An 18,968-nucleotide genomic window follows, 5' to 3' on the forward strand; every position below is an offset into this window, starting at 1 on the left:
CGAGCTGACATTTGACTCAAAGTGATTTCAAGGGCATTTTCTTTTTACCTTTGTAAATGCATTTTTCTAATTTTATTATATGCATGCAGTGTTTCCTCTAGGATTTTTTCCAGCTGTAGTGGGAGGACTATTTCTCATGGACCACGCGTTTGCATGTGGACGGAGATTTTTTTAAAACGGAAGGAGGAAAAACTTTTTAAAAATACGTGTGTACGTGTGGACATGGCCTTTTCATTTTAACTAAAAAAAGACAAGTAAATAATAAAATAAGAACAAATCAATTAATGACAATCAATAGCACAAACAAAAACAATAAATGTTTTCAGTTAGGTCTAACTATAATCTATACTCAACTGTAAAATAACACTGGATAGTCTTCACTGTATAATGAAAGGCAGCAGCAAGTTTATTTAGGCTGCTGTCTCTTTAAGACCTCATGCACGGATCTAATATACTGTTACACTCAGCTTTCTCTGATACACTTTGCTTACTTTTCTTTTTAGGAGTGCTTGTCCTCCCCTAATTAAAAAAAAATAAATAGGAGCACCTTCTGATCAATAATCAAATTATGATCAAAAATTAGCCTTCCTAATACGAGCTGACATTTGACTCCTTAATGTGACTTACAGGGGTATTTTCTTTTTACATTTTCAATGGCATCATTTTCATCCATGTCAAATTTAAAAATGTATGTTTATAAGCTTTTTAAAATTTCTATTTAAAAATATAATAAGTAGAATAAGACAAAGTTACCAATCATATGAAATTAGTATTCATAAATTAATTTGTACTACAGAGGTGGCACAGAAGAACACAAAAGTGGCTTATAGGTAAATTTTTAGACATTTAATGAGGCTCAGAGGTGGCATGAGTGCAATTAAATTCATACATTCATGTGAAGATGAATGTTTTAAAAATAAAATTGAATACAGAAATATTAAATGATTTAAATAACTGAAATTATACGCTAAAAATTAAACTAAATCAACCAGCAGGTGGCGGTAAGTCACTGATTTTATCACTGAATCATTCATTCAATTGATTCGTATGAACAGCTGATTCATTCAGGAATGAAATCTTTATGAATGGGTAATCATGAATCACTAGATTTGCTCAAAAACGCACTTTCATTCATGAATGAAACTCGACGTGTTTGCTTTTAGAGATGCGCAGCGGCTCAGCTGTTACTAAATTTGGAACTATTTTCGTTGCAATAAATACAATAAGAAAGTTTGCGAGAGCGTGACACACACGTTGCGGGAGTGGGCGGTAATGATCAGAAATTCAGGGGGAGCGGGCTTAAGAAAACTGTCCCGCTCGGGTCTCTAGGCTGCGCGTCAACACACACGTTTTTGTTTTTTTCCACGCTCCCCCATCTCCACTCCCAATCATTAGTGCCGCTTGTTTGGTCTTTGACAGAACATATAGGACAGTTTTTTTTAAATCGCGCCATAAACTATTTATTTCAAATTTAATTCAAGCACTTTCAAGGACCTATGTTTGTTTTCAAGTACTTTCCAGGCCTTGAATCCATATGTCTGAAATTCAAATACTTTCAAGTAGCGTGGGAACCCTGTGAGTACACCCCTAAGTGAAAATGTACAAATTGGGCCCAATTAGCCATTTTCTCTCCCCGGTGTCATGTGACTCAGTGTTACAAGGTCTCAGGTGTGAATGGGGAGCAGGTGTGTTAAATTTGGTGTTATCGCTCTCACTCTCATACTGGTCACTGGAAGTTCAACATGGCACCTCATGGCAAAGAACTCTCTGAGGATTTGAAAAAAAGAATTGTTGCTCTACATAAAGATGGCGTAGGCTATAAGAAGATTGCCAAGACCCTGAAACTGAGCTGCAGCACGGTGACCAAGACCATACAGCGGTTTAACAGGACTGGTTCCACTCAGAACAGGTCTCACCATGGTCGACCAAAGAAGTTGAGTGCACGTGCTCAGTGTCATATCCAGAGGTTGTGTTTGGGAAATAGACGTATGAGTGCTGCAGAGGTTGAAGGGGTGGGGGGGGTCAGCCTGTCAGTGCTCAGACCATACGCCGCACACTGCATCAAATTGGTCTGCATGGCTGTCGTCCCAGAAGGAAGCATCTTCTAAAGATGATGCACAAGAAAGCCTGCAAACAGTTTGCTGAAGACAAGCAGACTAAGAACTAGGGATGGGTACCGAAACCTGGTATTTAATCGGTCCCGGGGCTAAATTATGAAAGAACAGAGTATCGATAAGCTCTGACGTTAACGGTTTTGCTATCGGTACTGGAGAAATTAAGAAAAGACACATACATTTATTATTGCTATATATACACATCTTGCAAATTCTATCTCACCAGAGTCGCCAGCTGTTTTTCAAACATTTGTCTACGATGCATTTTTGCTATTCGCAATTCAGAAACGAGATTGCGCTCACGCAAAGGAGCTTCAGCACGCGCAACATGGAAAGCCCTGTTTAATTATGATAGAAGAGAGAACTAAACATTCAAACATCTGCTTACACTTTAGGCCTGTGGCGGTTTTATTAAGCTAAATTTTATTTTATTTCAATTTTGGCTTCTAAGGATTATACAAAAGAAGACATGAGGTAAAGCTATTAAAAACTAGCTGTGTTTCGTCTTGCGCAATTTCTTTCCCTTCACAGCGGTGCGCATTCTTTCCTCCCTAAAACCCAAACTTAACGTCAGAATCAGCTCAGTCGGTGATTGTTGTAAAATCCCATCTTTACTGTTGCTAAATTGCGGGACATGTTTGATAAAACGTTGAAAGCACAAACCGCACAAGAGACGCGGTTCCTCAGGCTGAAATGTGCGCGCGCGGCACGCTCCAAAACGGACAAACAAACTACACTTTGAGCTTCGGGTGCATGTCCAAACGATCAAATACACACAAAAATTTAAAAATGGCCGGCTTGGAGAGTATTTACTTAAACACAATTTATGTCTTAAGTGGAGGAGAACAGTTGGGAGAAAATCCAATGCGTGTCAATATATTGTCTTAAAGTGACAGACTGGCACTTGGGCCATCAAAATGCAAAGAGAAAAATCACTCACAGCTCTTAATCTGAATAACGTTATAGCTTTAATAAGCATTAATCTATCAATACATACACTGAAAACTATGCAGTGTTCATTTACATTTGATTACTTTTAGATTTCTTTTGTAGGCTACTACTTACCTGAACAGTAATGTTAGTAGAACGTCATGAAAGAATTTAAGCACCATTTATTTCATTTAATTTGTAATGACCAAGAGGGTTAAGGCAGTGCTGGAAAATAATGGTGGCCACACAAAATATTGACACTTTGGGCCCAATTTGGACATTTTCACTTAGAGGTGTACTCACTTTTGTGGCCAGTGGTTTAGACAACAATGGCTGTGTGTTGAGTTATTTTGAGGGGACAGCAAATTTACACTGTTATACAAGCTGTACACTCACTACTTTACATTGTAGCAAAGTGTCATTTCTTCAGTGTTGTCACATGAAAAGATAATAAAATTTACAAAAATGTGAGGGGTGTACTCACTTCTGTGAGATACTGTATATTTCACGACGGAACTCACCGAACACCCCAAACAAAAGGGGTGTTCGACAAAGCGGCGCTGCGCAGACCGATCGGTGTATGACATCATAGTACCCATTCACCGATCAGTCTGCACACCGCCGCTAAGTGAAACACACCTAATTCCGTCTGCTGGACTAAGCTCGCTCATTGTTGCATGTACTTATGACTATTTTCACCACCTGCGAGCTCACAAAGAGCTCATAAAAGGCACTTTACTTCCTCGTTGCCCTATGTTTACCCTCTGCTCATTATGTTTTGGACACACCGCTTGCTCCGCGTCATCAAATTATGTTGCATCTTGTCATTACTTCCTGTTTTTGGTTCGTTTAGAAGTGTTTGGTCCGTGTTGCGTTCAGATTTCATTCGAACCGCACCAGAGTTCGTTTGGGACCGGACAGAGACCAATCTTTTTAGCGGTCTCAGTCCGCTTCTTTGGTGCGCACCAGGGTTCGGATGGCAGCGTTAACACTTATTCAAACGAACCACACTAACAGAGCAATCGCACCAAACATGACAAGTGTGAACACACCTAAATTCTTTTAACTTGACACGGCTACTTGAAAACGCAGCGCTCATGTTTGAGATGCTGCAAAAGATGCAAGACGCGAGCACAATGGTCACAGACATCCATCCAGCGCATGTTTACATAGAGAAAAAAAATGGAAAAGTAGTGCATTGGAATGGAAAAAATGTGTACTGTGTGAACGCTATTCCGCAAGTGTAAACAACCTCCTAGCATGTCTCTTGATTGTTTGCTCCAAGATTTAATTTTAATTTTAAGAGTTTTAAATCAATGGCGATCACTCAAGGGTTCCCAGAATTTTTTTTTAAAGCAAATAACATTTTTTGTTAAATACTGCTGTTCACCACAGTTCAACTAGTTTAGTATAAAAGTGTTAAAAATCTTTTGATGCAGTTACCTTGTGGGAGTAATTGTAGTCTTTGTAGTTGTCATTTAATTCATCCTCATATTGTTCCAAACCCATAAGATCTTTGAAACACAAATGAAGACATTAATAAAACATTGTAATTCCATTGGCAGTCCATTCCAACAAAACACTGACGCTTCAAAAAGTTGATCAACACCCACATACAGAGCACATTAAATATGGCAAGCACAGAAGCTCAAACTTGACATGCAAGAACTTGCTTCAACTATTAATACATATGGATTACTCTTACAAAGTCTTACTGAACTATCAAAGTTTTGACTGCGTGGACTTTCAAACGAGAGAGAGAAATGCCTCTGGTTTCATTAAACATGTCTTTCTTTTGTTTGGAAGATGAACAGAGTCTTATTTGTTTAGAAATGACATGAGGCGGAGTAAATGACAATTTTCATTTCATTTTGGTTAAACTAACCCTTTAACCAACTAACTTTAAAAGAACAGTTTGTTGTGATAGTGTTGGGATGGCTGCTTTAAGTTTCAAGACACAAAGAACAAGCATTTATACAACAAACTAACCAACATTAAAACACTTAAGGAGACAAAAGGAGTAAGGAACACAACCCTTGAGGAGCACATTAACATTAGAGCAGGTTATCTGAGCGCTGCGTGTATCGCTAACCCTCGACCTGTACACTCGCTGCTACCTGACGTCAAAAGTTAATGAGACCGACCTTGATGTAGCGACGTCACCCGAGATATTGTGCGAAGCTTGCAATAGTATAACGTGTCCTTATTCCTTCAGGAAATTAAGATTTCATGATGCCCAGAGAACACGATCAATAGACACTTTTAGTCAGTGAAAGGCCAACGACATTTTTAAATATGATGAGTTGAATTTGTAATTTTAAAAAATAGCTTCTTTTTTTTAATAAATTTCCACACGGTTATACTACAGGCAAAGAATTCACCTTAGTATTTAGGCTTATGTATAAATTTAACAATTGACCTTTGTTAGTATTGAACCAATTTTAAAATTCTGACCGATATTTTTCCAAAATAGATTAAATAAAACACAAACTGTATTCCGTAAGACCTAACAACTTTATTAAAGTAGTGTTTTAAAGATTAACTTCAAGTAACCGTTAGCATGCACAATTACATCTACAATATCAATTTAACAAATGACAGACAGACAGAAGTTTTCAGTATTGGAAAAAGATAAGAAACATTACTAATATTTTGATTTTATAATACATTTCTTTCTAGTCTCAGTTTGAGCTTTACTAAAAGGGAATTTCAAATGCCAGGCAGAGTTAAGAGGAAAAAGAAGAAAGAGCAAAGCGAATGTATATGAGAAACCATTAAAAGAAGTGAAACCACAGTGAGTTTACATAAACTCGCATGACCCATTTTAGGGGGATGGGGACTTCAGTCTCAACACCAGTAGATGAATAATTTCCCAATACTCTCTTAAAACACACACACACACACACACAATAGAAACCCGATTCAGTATTAAAGGAACACTCCACAATTTTTGAAAATGGGCTCATTTTCCAACTCCCCTAGAGTTAAACAGTTGAGTTTTACCGTTTTCGAATCCATTCAGCCGATCTCCGGGTCTGGTGGTAGCACTTTTAGCTGTAGCTTAGCATAGATCATTAAATCGGATAAGACCATTAGCATCTCGCTCAAAAATGACCAAAGAGTTTCTATATTTTTCCTATTTAAAACTTGACTCTTCTGTAGTTACATCGTGTACCAAGACCGACGGAAAATGAAAAGTTGTGATTTTTCTAGACCGATATGGCTAGGAACTATACTCTCATTCCGGCGTAATAATCAAGGAACTTTGCTGCCGTACCGTGGGTGCAACAGGCGCAATGATATTACGCAGTGCCTGAAAATAGGCTAACTTCCGCCAACATAATCAACGTGACCACCTGCTTGCACAGGGAGCTTGCTGGGGATTATTTTCCGGCACTGCGTAATATCATTGCGCCTGTTGCACCCACGGTACGGCAGCAAAGTTCCTTGATTATTACGCCGGAATGAGAGTATAGTTCCTAGCCATATCGGTCTAGAAAAATCACAACTTTTAATTTTCCGTCGTCTTAGTACACGATGTAACTACAGAAGAGTCAAGTTTTAAATAGGAAAAATATAGAAACTCATTGGTCATTTTTGATCGAGATGCTAACGGTCTAATCCGATTCAATGATCTATGCTAAGCTACAGCTAAAAGTGCTACCGCCAGACCCGGAGATCGGCTTCGAAAATGGTAAAACTCAACTGTTTAACTCTAGGGGAGTTGGGAAATGAGCCCATTTTCAAAAATAGTGGCGTGTTCCTTTAAACCTCAAATTAACAATAGAGCAGATGGATGATCACTGTGAGATATCAACAGCGGTGAAATCAAGCACAATAATAATAATTCACAAACCTATTATGAACCATTAGAAGGAATCTAATCAATATTAAGACAGTTTTAGTGAAAATATTAATGAATGTTACAAAATGCAATATTTTTACAAATGCCTGCGCCCAAATTGCAATGGTTTATTCAATTATTATTACAATTAATCTTCATTAGTCCATCATATGCACAAGACGGATGCTCATATCAGCCATTTAAAGTACCCAAAGTTGATAGAGCTGAATCCCACACCAGCATGACTGGGCGTCCATGTCCCAGACAGATGACATACTTTTGGAGGGGATTAACCCCTGTATCCTGTTGTGTGGAGACCCCATACCCAACTAAACCACTGAGAGTCCATCTGCTGGCCACCGTCTACCCTCACTCCAGCTATACCCCAGATAAAAACAAAAAAGCGTTTATTTTAAAGCAGCGCCGCCTTCGAGTACCAGGTGACTAGCTAATGAAGACAAATAATTAGTTTTAAAATAAAATGAAAAGGTTAGGGCTGCACAATTAATCAAATTTTTAATCACGATTACAATTATGAATGCCACAATTACGTAATCGTTCAAAGCGGCAATTAATCGTTCAAAGTCCACTTATGTTATTCTGCGTGCTTAAGATGCGTTTTTTTCTTTCTACATGTTATCTTAAGGGTTTTCCCCATTATTACAATTTTAGTTTTAGCATAACATTATAATACCACTCATATTTGTACTTTTTTTTTTTATTTAAAGAAGAAACCAATCCGATGTATAATTGACATTTGAGGCTTAATACTATAGAAAAGCACTAAAGGTTTTTCAGTTAGAGTGCTTTCAGCTCGTTTATTTTCATATAAAAACATGGCATGCCGTTGCATCAAACAATGGTATAAAAATAATTCAATGTAAATTGTGATAATCGTTATTAATAAATCGCAATTACAATTTCAAGGGAATAATCGACAATTATGATTTTTGTCATAATCGTGCAGCCCTAGAAAAGGTTTAGCAGGTGCATGGGCCGAGTTTCAAAACGGACCTCAGGCCAGATTAAAACAGAGGCGTCACAAAGGAAACCATACGTCTCTGTTCATTTGCAGAAATCATCCAGAGATTTGACAGTCAATGAGTGTCCGGTTTCAGGCTGCCATCCGAACACATGCCAAATGACCAACATCTTAATTCCATGAAAGATATCTGAACAAGCAATTTAAGAGGATCTTTTGAAATGCTTTATAAATTTACATCGTAAAATTATTTCCCTACTCATAAAATTGGTATTTTTTTATTTAAATGGCTAACTTGATAGTCTCTAATACTTAATTTCAGTAGTATCGATTTGCATTTTTGTTATTTCCCATAATACAGAGGCTAATTCATAGCACTTCACGGATATAACAACAAGCATTTCAAATAAATTCTGATCTGGGATTCAGGTCTGAGCTTTTATAAAGAAAACACTAGTAGAGGGACATTTTTGCCTCAACTAACAATTTATGAATCCAAATGAAAGCTGGGTCTTAATTATAGTATGGAAAGCCAGACAGACAACGGAGTCTTCAGATTACAATCAATAGAGTTGAAAAAACCCACAGCGCCAGTCAGCTCTGTCCTCATGAGAAACCCTCTTCACATTCTCACACTCACTGAAGGCATCTTACAGATAAACTATCAGCACTTCTACACAAAAGACCTGTGCTGATAGGAAGTCAGGTCGAGACAATACAGGTTTGATTTCCCTTTAAACAAGACTAACGTAACAAGTAATGAAAAGGACTAGACATCAGCTAAAATTTAACGCTCGCTTATATGGTTTAGTTCTGGATGTGCGTATGTGGGAATCCACTGACAGCATTCATTTTGAGAAAATTAGACCCACAGCTAGGGATATGCCGGTATCAATTTTTCATGTTGCGATTAATTGCTAATGCTTTTATCACGGTATGCGGTATTATCACGGTATTGAAATTTAGTTGTTGTTTTTTTTAAAGTGCTGTCATAATACAGTATAACAGGTTTAATAACTTTTTTCTTATAACAAAAATAACTGAACATTTATCTGCAATAAAGCAATACAGAATTTTAAAAGTTTTACACAGATTAAAGTGCAAAAGAACTATAAAGGTTTGAGTGAGCGCATCAGACGAGACGACGACGAAGAAGTGCTGCTGCAGAGTTAGTGCATCAGAGAAAACCAAGAAGAAGAGCTGCTGTGCTGTAGCCTCAAATTTTTGGCATGTCTAGAACAGCGGTTCACAATTCCAGTCCTCGCGTACCCCCGCTCTGCACATTTTGTATGTTTCTCTTATTGCTTCATACGTTTGTTATATTTGACTGCAAGTGCCCTGCGAAGTGGACATTACCGGATATTCCTCCATGATTCCAGTTTGAAGGGAGCGTATATGTTCAATACAAAGGTAATTTAAGTGCGCGAGACGTGAATTTAAATTGTATTTATTTACAGCGGTATATTATGTCCCACTTCACGCTTCTCTAGTAAGTTTCGTTTGTGTGTGAAGACGCTGCAGGCAGCGCAAATCTGTAAATGAATATTCTGAAGTGAAGTAAACTTCAACGGATTTCCCCTGCTCAGGGAGTAGGGAGCAATGGACACTGTGTAGGGACCGTGTCAATCGGAACACAGTTCATGTACGGAGCTCACTTCTAATGAGATGATTTGAATCAGGTGTGTTAACAAAGAGACGTGCAAAACATGCAGAGCGGGGGTACACGAGGACTGGAATTGAGAACCGCTGAAGAAATCTAGCTGGGCGCAGCGGACAGACGCCGAACGGCGCCGCCGGTGTGCCTACACTCATAGAAAATAATGTTTTTTGAATTTTAAAGACGTGGCGCGACGCGACACTGCGCTTCTCGTCTGGTGCGCGACCACCTGAAGCGCTGTTTTTTTCACCTCCGTGCCCAAACGTCTTTGTTTGGGCTTCCGAAAGCGGATGTCAGGAAACAGTGGTTGCAATTTACTTTTTAACTCTGTTCCTGAGCATTATAACCCCAATTTGCTATTGTGTGCTGCGCATTTTACTGAGGACAGCTTCCACATCACGAGTGAGAAGTGCCGGATTCCCAAAAGCTTTTGTTGAAAGACGGAGCAAGGGGGCGTGGCAGTACTGAAACACAGTCTAGGCTGTTCGCCAATCACAACGCACTGGGACAGCTAACCAATCACAACACATTTTGTTTTTCGGAAGGCGGACCTTCATCAAAGCCGGAACTAATCGAGCCGTTTGTGCCAGGCTGGGGAGAAAGGTATTGTAATAATGTAAAATATGTGAAAAATAATGTGTTTTTCGAACCACCAAGCATGAGAGCATGTTCTAGTACACCCCCAAAACAATATCAAGACTTTGTAAAAGAGCATAATAGGACCCCTTTAAGTATTTGGCGCTGTGATGAACATTATAGCAAATATACAAATCTGAATGGCTGTTTAAATCATTTAAACACGATTCAGAAACAGAAAGTAGTGCAGCTGCTTTGTTTACAGGGTTTCCGGGGTAACGGCTGAATTTAAATGAATTATTATTATTATTATAATTTCTGCAGTTTAGCGCCATCTGCTGTCAGAGTTGAAAGTGCGCTTTCATCCAGAGCGTCTCTCACATGTTCCGCCGTGCGCTTCTCGTCTGCATCAGAGTGCGCAGGTGTCTTTCACGCAGCATACAGCGGTGTTGTGTATTTTGACCAGTTGATGGGAAAAGTATTCTTAAAATGCATTCAAAATTCTGAATAATTTGTAATATATAATTATTCACAGTATTTAGAAGTGCCCACGATAACAAAAATCGTGCATATTCATTACCGTGATATATCGCATTACCGAATACCGGCACAAGTCTACCCACAGCATACAGCTGCATCTGATTGGAAGATTTCAAGATTGATTTCCCGAGCACTATAAAGAAGTAGTGAACAATGCACCGCCTGATTTTCATTCAAGATTATACAGAGCTGATTGAACCGACGAGGTCCAATTACTGGATAAATATCCCAAAGGGAGGGCAACAGGGTGGTTTAATTAGGACTTTGCCACAAAAACTGGCCTAAAAGTCCCTACATTGCATTTTAAAAGCACATGATAAATTATTCAATTCTGTGCAAACTCCAGTCACTACAGTTACAATACAGCAGATATGCGGTTTCGTAAAAAACATGATGCTTTTAAGCGATTTTTGTCTTGGGGTTCAGGGCAATTTCAGATTTATCTCCGATTCATTCCCCGACAAAGACAGGGCTCCATTCAGCTCTAGTACAACAAAATGAAGAGCAAAAATTGCGAATTAGGCAAGAAATTGTAGCAAGATTTGTGCATACTAAACTAAACTGTATTTAAAATTGGTCAAAATCTGTGGAATGCATTTAAGATGTTTAAATGTTAAGATACTCCACCCAAATATGAAAATTAATTGCAGTCATCAAGATGCTTTGGCAAACAAACACCATTGATGCCCACTGACTTCTATTGTATGTAAAAAAATATATCATACAGTTTAAAAGATATGACAATTTACTTTTTTAGACAGAATCTCCCTTTAAAAGAAGCAGGCGTCAAACGATTTAGATGTTGCAATGGCATTTACATCTGCTCATTTCATAAATATGACCATTTCTACACAACTTCCCTTGCCAAATTATGGTATACAATTCACTCAAGGCAGGTAAAACACTGGAGAAAATGTTTCATTCTGATGTCTGACTGGACATGATTTGCAGCATAAATCTGAAATCAATCTTCGTTTAATTTACAAGCTATTCTCCCCTATTATAAACAGCAAAGTCAAATTGAAAACACCCAAGAATAGGGCTTTTAGTTCACAGGTATGTGAGGAGGCTGAAGAGGACAGTTGGGGAAGCTTTTGACATTGTCATTACCAAACATGACAACCGACGAATACAATGACTGATCCAGCCGTTCACACAAGCCTCCAAGGTTAGAGAACAGATTAGCAGCAGAAAACACATGTTGCAAGCAAAGTTTCCCACCCTTTAAATCCACTCTCAAGGGAAGACAAAGCACTCTGGATGACTTTTCTGAAGGTCTGACCGGAGTTCTACGTCTAAGTCCATAGCTGGCAGACATTTAATGTTCACTTCTACAATTTTCAACTGGAGGGAGGTCATTTTAACCTGTATTTACTGTAGGCTATTCACTCCGAGAGGTTTTGCTAAGTGAACCTGATCAAGCATGTAGGCACAGTGCCAAGTCGCACAGCATTTTCACAATAACCATTGCACAACTTTTCAACAGTGGAGGAAGATATGCATTGTGGCCAGCTTTTGTTAAATGATACACTTACACCGATTCAGTGGATTTGAGATGTTAAAACTGATTCAAAAAGAACTCAATGGAAATAAATCTCTCTAGGACAAAGGATAATACCCGTTTGCCATTACAACAAGCTTGCATTATACATTTCAACACCTTTCAACTAAATCAGCCCAGGAAATGCGATTATGCCCTTTTCAAGTTTGTTTAGCAACTCACACCAAAATTAAACTGCGTATTAGATGTTAAAGAATGAGAACCTGTTCTAGACCTCGACATTACTGCTAGATGATCTAAATCTTAAAATCAGCTGTGGTGTATCTTAGGAATGGATGATATATAATATATTTGCAAATATTGACGTGTGTGATTATGTTGGTGTTATTAAATTAATAAAATAAAAAAAACATTTTACATAGCACAATGATTTTTGCACTTTGACCAATTGTGGCTCTTAAAGATTATTTGCACTGCAACTCAAATTTTTAACTGTAATCTCAAAATACATGATTCTGATTTCGGTTATCACTTATTGTTTAATTGGTACATAACTGATTACTACGGTGGCCGAGAGAGCTCAACGCGCTGTAAATAGAAAAAAAATAAATAAATACCTGCAAATTAAGAAAACATCATCAATTTGACAACACACGCGCTGCCAATTCTCACAAAACAAACAAATACAGAAACACGCTGCAAATACTCACAACACAAACAAAGAAAAGCGCTTCCCTTAAAGATTTCCGTTTTTGTTTTGCATTTGCAGCGTGTTTGTTTGTGTTGTGAGAATTTGCAGCGCGTTTCTGTATTAATTTGTTTTGTATTTGCAGCGCGTTTCTGTTTTTGTATTTGCAGCGCATTTGTTTGTGTTGTGAGTATTTGCAGAGCATTTCTGCATTTGTTTGTTTTGTATTTGCAGTGCATTTGTTTGTGTTGTGAGTATTTGCAGCGCGTTTCTGTATTCGTTTGTTTTGTATTTGCAGCGCGTTTCTGTTTTTGGTTTTGTATTTGCAGCGCATTTGTTTGTGTTGTGAGAATTTGCAGCGCGTTTCTGCATTTGTTTGTGTTGTGAGAATTTGCAGCGCGTTTCTGCATTTGTTTGTGAAGTGAGAATTGGCAGCGCATTGCTTATTTGTTGGTGTTGTGTGTATTTGTATCTCGTTTCTGCATTTGTTTGTGTTGTGAGAATTTGCAGCGCGTTTCTGCATTTGTTTGTGTTGTGAGAATTTGCAGCGCGTTTCTGCATTTGTTTGTGTTGTGAGAATTGGCAGCGCATGAGTTGTCAAATTGATGAAGATGTTTTCTTAATTTGCATGTGTTTTTTTTCATTTAAAGCGCGTTGAGCTCTCTCGGCCACCGTAGATTACAATTCCGGAAATCCTTAAAACTGATTACAATTCACGAATTCATCTAATGAAAAGCTTTAGATTATTTTATAGATTTTAGTTTTACATCGGCAAAATTGATGAAGATGTTTTCTTAATTTGCATGTGTTTTTTCATTTGAAGCGCGTTGAGCTCTCTCGGCCACCGTAGATTACAATTCTGGAAATCCTTAAAACTGATTACAATTCACGAATTCATCTAATGAAAAGCTTTAGATTATTTTATAGATTTTAGTTTTACATCGACATTTAAAAGTCTAAATGCATTTAAAATCAGTTCAGGTCATATTAATAAAGTTAGAAATTTAAAAAAAATATGATAACACTTTACAATAAGGTGTCATTAGTTAATCCATTGAATAAAATGAACTAACAATAAGAAATGTATTAGAATATGAATTAATCTTCAATAAAAATACAACCTTTTTTGTTAGTTCATGTCAGCTTAGGTACATAATGTTAATTTCAACATTTACTAAAATCAAAAGTTGTATGCTAATATCAAGTAAGATTAACAAACACTTTTTCATTGTTAGTTCACGTTAACAAATGTAGTTAACTAATCTTAATAAACGGGTCCTTACAAAGTTACCAAAAATATCAGGTTCAATACGTTAAGCTCAATCATTATTAGAATGAAAAAAAAAAGTGTAAGATATTCCTAGAAAAAATGTAAATATAAAGCTTGTTTTTTTTGTTGTTGTTTTTTTACAAGCTCTCACCATACATCAAATCTTTAAAGCCATTTCAGAGCATTTATACCACCAAAAGGCTGAAAAACAATGTATTAGACATATCACCCAAACCTTGTGCATCTATAACCTATTGGTTTCAAACTATTGATATGTTGTGGCTCGGGCACACGACCCGCCCTCCATCATCCTCTCCTCTGAGCATTTCCCTAAAATAGCAGCGCTGATATTCCACCATTTGTCATGAGAAATGGAATAAAAGCAGCCTGATGGTTGAGATCGCAGACATTCATACAGCATGAGAAGCCTCTGTGAGCTCAGAATGGAAGTGATGTGGAGCTGCACAGAATGACCTTAACTCAAGTCAAGACAGATGGAGCAGAAATCACTTGAAGAAATAAAGGGGGGCAATGCTGATATTTCACAACGGTAGACGCAACTCAGCGTCATGCCTTCACCTTCACTCACGAAGCAACATACGCAGTGATACGGCTAAGGTCACTTCTAAAATTAAATAAAAGCCTTTCTGATTCAGAGGACTTGCTTTATAATTAGATGAAGACTCAAATGAACAAAGTTCATTGGCTTGCAATTCTACACATCTTAAAAGGAGTCAATATTTACTCGCCCTCATGTTGTTCCAAGCTTATGCTATTCTTACAAGGAGTCGGCCGATTATGGATTTTTTGATAGCCGATGCTGACATTTTAGAAAGCAGAGTGGCCTATATACGTGTATATATATATACATATATATATATATATATATATAAAAAAAAAAATTCCAAGCTTATGCTATTCTTACAACCGATTATCCGATTATGGATTTTTTGATAGCCGATGCTGACATTTTAGAAAGCAGAGTGGCCTATATACGTGTATATATATATATATATATATATATATATAAAAAAAAAATTTTTAAAGCAAAAAAACATGCATAATTACTGAAATTAAATTTATTTACCTTCCATACTACCTAACAGTGTTGGGGGTAATGCATTACAAGTAAAGCGAGCTACGTAATCAGATTACTTTATTCAAGTAACTAATAAAGTAACCTTTTAACTCATTACTTTTTTACATTTCCAACTAAATATCTGAGTTACTTTTTCAAATAAGTTACTTTGTTTTCCAATTTATTCACTGACAGCTCTCCTGTCCCCATGTTGAGAGAAATCTGGAGTGAGGTGCAGAGGCACTTCCTTCAGCCTGAGGCTTATTCATTTCACTTTTGGTGGGAAAGGGCCTTTACAGTTGCCAAAAATATAACTTTTGGTGTTTTTTGTTAGTTAAAACAAATAAGCACCCCAGCCCATGTGACAAAAAGTAGCGCAATGCATTACTTTCCATAAAAAGTAACACAATTAGTTACTTTTTCATGGAGTAATGCAACATTGTAATGCATTACTTTTAAAAGTAACTATCCCCAACACTGCTACTTTCTAAATTAAATCATTTAAAAATGGGGGGAAAACATGAATAACAAGGTTGATTCAGCAATTCTATTATAGTATTTTTCACAAAGAAATTGTTAAAAATATGAATAAAAAGAAAGTCAACACTTAACAACAGTGCACTCGGTAATCGGGTTTGTGCGCACTAGAAAAAACATTTTCAAATAAAGACAAGTTAGTGTTAATTTCACATACACCACGCAATGAGCGTCAGGACAGGAGCAGGAGCGCCATGCTATCAGGAGCTGGCATTCACAGAAGTGTCAAAATAAAAGTATCCGAAATATCAGCCAAACAGAAAAAAAAAAATATTGGCCGATGCTGAGAATTAAATGTCAAATTGGCAGTATTGGCGATACATCGGTCGACCACTAATTCTTAAGCAAACTGTAACAATTCACCTGATTCTTGAACAACAAGAGGATGAGTAAACAACAATTTTCATTCTTTCCCTTATGTTTTCGAATTCGTGTTAGATTGACAAATTTAAGATGACATTGTCCTTAAAACAGGAATGCGGTCAGCTTTCCAGGTTGGCGTACCTGGGAATGGTGACACACTTGGTGTTGCAGTTCTGTGTGGTGATGGCTTTCTCCAGCTCGTCCAGCTGGCCCGTCTTCTTCAGCTTCTTCACCAGGCTTTTGACGGCCTTCTCGCACCATTTCTCCTCCTGGCCGTTCTGCTCTCCGCCCCCTCCCGCTCCGCTCGAACCACTGGCCGACTTCTTCCAGCCCAGCAGACGCTTCACCACGGGCGGAGTGAAAGGCAAGATGGAGGACATGTTTCTGAGGTGTCCAATAAGCGGTCAGCCCCTTAGTGGGCAGGTGGAGTTAGAGAGACAGATGGAGGCTGGGAGAATGGGGAGGAACAGACCCAACGTTCCTAACTGGCCTTTAGGAAGAGGGTCTCTGGGCTGACTATGAGGGGCAGGGGACAGAGAAGCTTAGGAAACAGGAGAGGAAAGGGGGGCGAGGAGTTTCCTGAGTGGAGAGAAGCAGAAATCAAGAACAGACTCTGTAAAACACAAACTTCAGGGATAAGAATACAAACCTCCATCTTGTTTTTTGACTAATTTTAATTCAACTATATGTACATATATATTAGGGCTGCACGATAAAAATCGCATGCGATTGTCATGTGCATCTCGTCAGTACAGCCGGTTCTGTGATTAGTAGTAAATCTCCAGCACATGCTTTCAGATGGAGCAGCATTTACTACACAGAGCCGTAGTTCACTGACAAGCTACGCAATATCACGTTCATAGTTGCAGATGAATCAACAATTCAATGATAACTGCATGCGATTTATCGTGCAGTATTTATCCCCCCCCATTTCAATTGGTTTTTATATACACTACCATTCAAAAGTTTGGGATTATAATTCATAATTTTTCAGTATAACAGAAACATTGTAAAATATTAATTACAGTTGAAAATATTTGTTTTAAATGTGAATATATTGCCAAATGTAATTTATTGCTGTGATCAAAGCTGAATTTTCAGCATCATTACTCCAGTCTTCAGTGTCACACGATTCTTCAGAAATCATTCTGATATGCTGATTCAAAAACATTTCTGATTATTATCAATGTTGAAACCAGTTGTCTTGCTTAATATTTTCATGCAAACAGTTGCATTTTAAAAAGTTTCCTTTCCTTTGAATAAAAAGTTCAAAGGAACAGAATTAGTTTAAAATGAAAATATTTTTTATTTACATTACTAACCTCTTTACTGTCACATTTGATTCAGTTAATGCATCTTTGATGAATAAAAGTATTAATTTCTTTCAAGAAATAATAAAAAAAATAAAAATCATACTGACCCCAAACTTCTGAACAGTAGTTTAAATACTTTCTCTTATTTTAGTTAAATATGCAGAGATAAAGACACCGTTTCTAGTGGCCTGGCATAGCAAAATTAGCGTAACAAATGCTTTTAGTTTGATTCAGGAATAACTGAAATAAAGCAGACTTGAACTTGAACTGTTTATTGACCAGTGATAGATGAGTGAGTCTTTGGGAAACAAGTTTTAAAACACCCTTATTTTTGCAATTTGTTTTGGTGACAACCACGGATCAGAAATCAAATGTTAGCTTTAAATAAAGGAGAAAGAAGAAAAAAAAAGTCTTGTTTTACCAAAAACTGATTCTCTGGTATTGGTCTCTCAGCTTTTGATAGTGATGCAACCCTATTCACCAAACGAGAGATTTCTTTGAAACTACAATTTTATAAAGAAAAGAGAATACCGCAGAAGGTCATTAGGTTTTATAATTTAATTTAAAAAGTGGTTTCACATAGCAACAAATCCTATGTAGAGAAACCAGGCGAATATTGCTAGGTTGTGAACTTAGGAAAGTGGAAGTAATACATCTTGATCATTTTGGTTAGGCTTACAACATACCCTTACTCTGAGTGCCAGTTTTCATAAAGGAAATGATGGGCCATGAGAAAAGATTGTTGTAAATACCTAGAAATGCTACTTCAACAAATTCACTGAAGAGGAAGATAAAATGAAGATGTTTGGCAATGCTATGACATCAATACATTTTTCTCATAACAGCACAAAAGATATTAACGTCAAATCAACAACTATACACATGGATGATGACATGAGAAAAGATTTAATGAGCTCAGTTTTCTTCTTTTTAAGAGTTTCTAACCAGTCAAAGCCAAATGTAACAATGACAAAAAAACATGAATTTGTCTTTTATATGCTGAACGATCTGAACAAGTTCTGCGTTTATGTGTAGCCTGTTTATGTGTAGAAAGTGTAAGCAATCAATATTGCAATATCTGATTTTAAGAATGCAGAACTCAAAAAACAAACGATCTCAGTGAACTATCAAACTTGGCAGCACTTTGGACATCACATGCAACTTCAACAGAATGTTTGGGAAAATTGTGCATATTAGAGGCACATTTGAAACATTCAGATTTAATATTAAAAGATTTCAAGAGCATCACATGTGCATTTGAAAGATTCAAAACAAACGTTCAAAGCCTTTTAGAGTAAAAGGAACATGTGAATCACTCTGGGCAAAATAGGCGCGTTCTGAACGATTCTTCGAACAGTTAACGTAAATAAATACTAAAATCATTTTGGGTGGGTGAAGGGGGTGTATTGGAACATTTAAAGGGGTCATATGATGCTGCTAAAAAGAACATTATTTTGTGTATTTGGTGTAATGAAATGTGTTTATGCGGTTTAAGGTTAAAAAAACGCATTATTTTCCACATACTGTACATTATTGTTTCTCCTCTATGCCCCGCCTTTCTGAAACACGTTGATT

The 18,968-nt window shown here is 37.3% G+C and overlaps 1 protein-coding gene across 1 annotated transcript in view; it reads right to left on the bottom strand.

Annotated features, from left to right (window-relative positions):
* LOC107548645 (mothers against decapentaplegic homolog 2-like) overlaps window positions 1-18,968 on the bottom strand; it is a 37,786-nt gene that overhangs the window by 16,929 nt on the left and 1,889 nt on the right. The window contains exon 3 of the mRNA XM_016229416.1: window positions 16,222-16,659. Within this exon, the coding sequence (XP_016084902.1) occupies window positions 16,222-16,460 (239 nt within the window). The 5' untranslated portion in view covers window positions 16,461-16,659. The remainder of the gene's footprint in view (window positions 1-16,221; window positions 16,660-18,968) is intronic.

This window comes from Sinocyclocheilus grahami, unplaced genomic scaffold (genome assembly GCF_001515645.1).
Source record: "Sinocyclocheilus grahami isolate Dianchi unplaced genomic scaffold, SAMN03320097.WGS_v1.1 scaffold352.1, whole genome shotgun sequence".
NCBI classification, from domain to species: domain Eukaryota; kingdom Metazoa; phylum Chordata; class Actinopteri; order Cypriniformes; family Cyprinidae; genus Sinocyclocheilus; species Sinocyclocheilus grahami.